This window comes from Triticum urartu, chromosome 1A (genome assembly GCF_056163025.1).
Source record: "Triticum urartu cultivar PI428250 chromosome 1A, HENAU_Tu73, whole genome shotgun sequence".
NCBI lineage: Eukaryota > Viridiplantae > Streptophyta > Magnoliopsida > Poales > Poaceae > Triticum > Triticum urartu.
In genome coordinates this window covers 470884450-470886011 of record NC_141873.1, presented here as the reverse complement: position 1 = coordinate 470886011, position 1562 = coordinate 470884450, and the positions used below count along the sequence as shown (strand labels likewise).

General features: G+C 61.9%; 1 protein-coding gene across 1 annotated transcript; it reads left to right on the top strand.

Annotated features, from left to right (window-relative positions):
* Positions 1–213: 213 nt before the first annotated feature.
* On the top strand, positions 214–1327 carry LOC125532921 (RING-H2 finger protein ATL79-like). The gene has a single exon (XM_048696778.2). The coding sequence runs from the start codon at positions 294–296 to the stop codon at positions 1047–1049; it is 756 nt and encodes a 251-aa protein (XP_048552735.2). The 5' UTR covers positions 214–293; the 3' UTR covers positions 1050–1327.
* Positions 1328–1562: the final 235 nt, after the last annotated feature.

Here is a 1562-nt window from a genome sequence, read left to right as displayed (position 1 = left end):
ATGTTAGGACGGAGTTGCTTCGTGCCATACATGTGATATCTATCAGGGTCCGGTGGCTTACGAAACAATCCAAGAGGCATATCTCATCTCATGGATCCTCGCATGCTGGCATACGTCTCCCTGCATGGTGCATCTCATCTTGGCTGCACTTGTCGTGCATCCACGCAGAACGTAGCACTACCTTCATTTTGCCGACTAATTAAACACGTAGTCTTCGACAGATTGCGACTCCAAATATCTCTGATTAGTCTATCCCGGCTGATATCACATCCCACATCCCAGATCGCCTACTCATGTTCCTGTCACGCCGTCGGCTTCTATATATGGGAGGCGGTTCCGCGCACCGCTGCCGGCACACTCCCACTCACGCACGCGACACGACCGCTCTCCTCCTGCGCATGCAGAACACCTCTCGGCATCTCGGAGCGCGTCCACGCTACGCCATGGCGCCAGCGGCTAGCCAGTCACCTGCCCCGGCGGCGCCCGGCATTGCTACCCCCGAGGCTTGGCCGGCGGCCTCTGCCGACGCCGACCGCGCGTTCACCTGGCTCAGCGCCAACGCCGTACTCGTTCTCGCGATCCTCGTCTGCGGCCTCTTCGCCACGATCGCGCTCCACGTCGTCCTCCAGTCCTTGCTACGCGTCACCGGCCGCGCGTGGTTCGGCGCCGGCAGCGGCCTGCATGAGCCGGCTCCGCGCGCGAGTGGAGGGCGCGGCGGCAGGAACCGGGGGGCCCAGGCGCTCCCGTGCCTGGCGTACTCCGCCGGGCTCGAGCTGGCCGGGTCGTCGCGGTCGGAGTGCGCCATCTGCCTCGCCGAGTTCGAGCGCGGGGAGCAGGTGCGCGTGCTGCCGCGCTGCAACCACGGGTTCCACGCCCTCTGCATCGACCGGTGGCTGGCGGCGCGGCCGACGTGCCCCACGTGCAGACAGGCGCCGTTCGCCGAGCCCGACGAGAGCGTCCTGGCCGCGGACTGTGCACGACCGGCGCCCGCTATCGCGGTGGTGCGGGTGATTGTAGACGGTGGCGGGAGGCGGCGTCTCGAGATTTAGCTCGCAATCGCATGACGAAACTAGCGAGCTTGTTAGCGATCAGGCACGCAGATGGGCGTTGCACGGTGGGATGCTGTGTAGTAATGCGTTTCACATTTGGGGCCGGTGGAGTATATTGGCGCGTTTGGTTGCTCGGCTTCATTTTTTTCCCATTTGCATATCTGCATGTTGATTGGTTGCTTGCATCCCCTCTCCCTGCATCATAGCAACGTCTCTACGCACTGTATTTGTTTGTTCGCATTGGTTGTGCTCATACTAATGCATGTTGTTTGATTGCATACGCCGGACATGGTTAAAAGTTAACAGCTCCACATAACACACAGTGTTACAGCAGAGTGCCTCGGCGACAGCGGTGGACGGTGCTCGCCGCGCCGCGTCCGACACGACAAGCACGGATTCACGGGCGAGCGATTCCATCGGCGGCACGACGAACTTGAGCGACCTGCTCACGCACTCTCTGCCACTCACCCGGCGGCCGGCTTGAAAACGTGGTGGACCATGGTGGCAGCGATG

Excerpts from the sequence above, each read along its gene's own strand:
- LOC125532921 (XM_048696778.2), top strand. The coding sequence starts at position 294 with ATGTTCCTGTCACGCCGTCGGCTTCTATATATGGGAGGCGGTTCCGCG.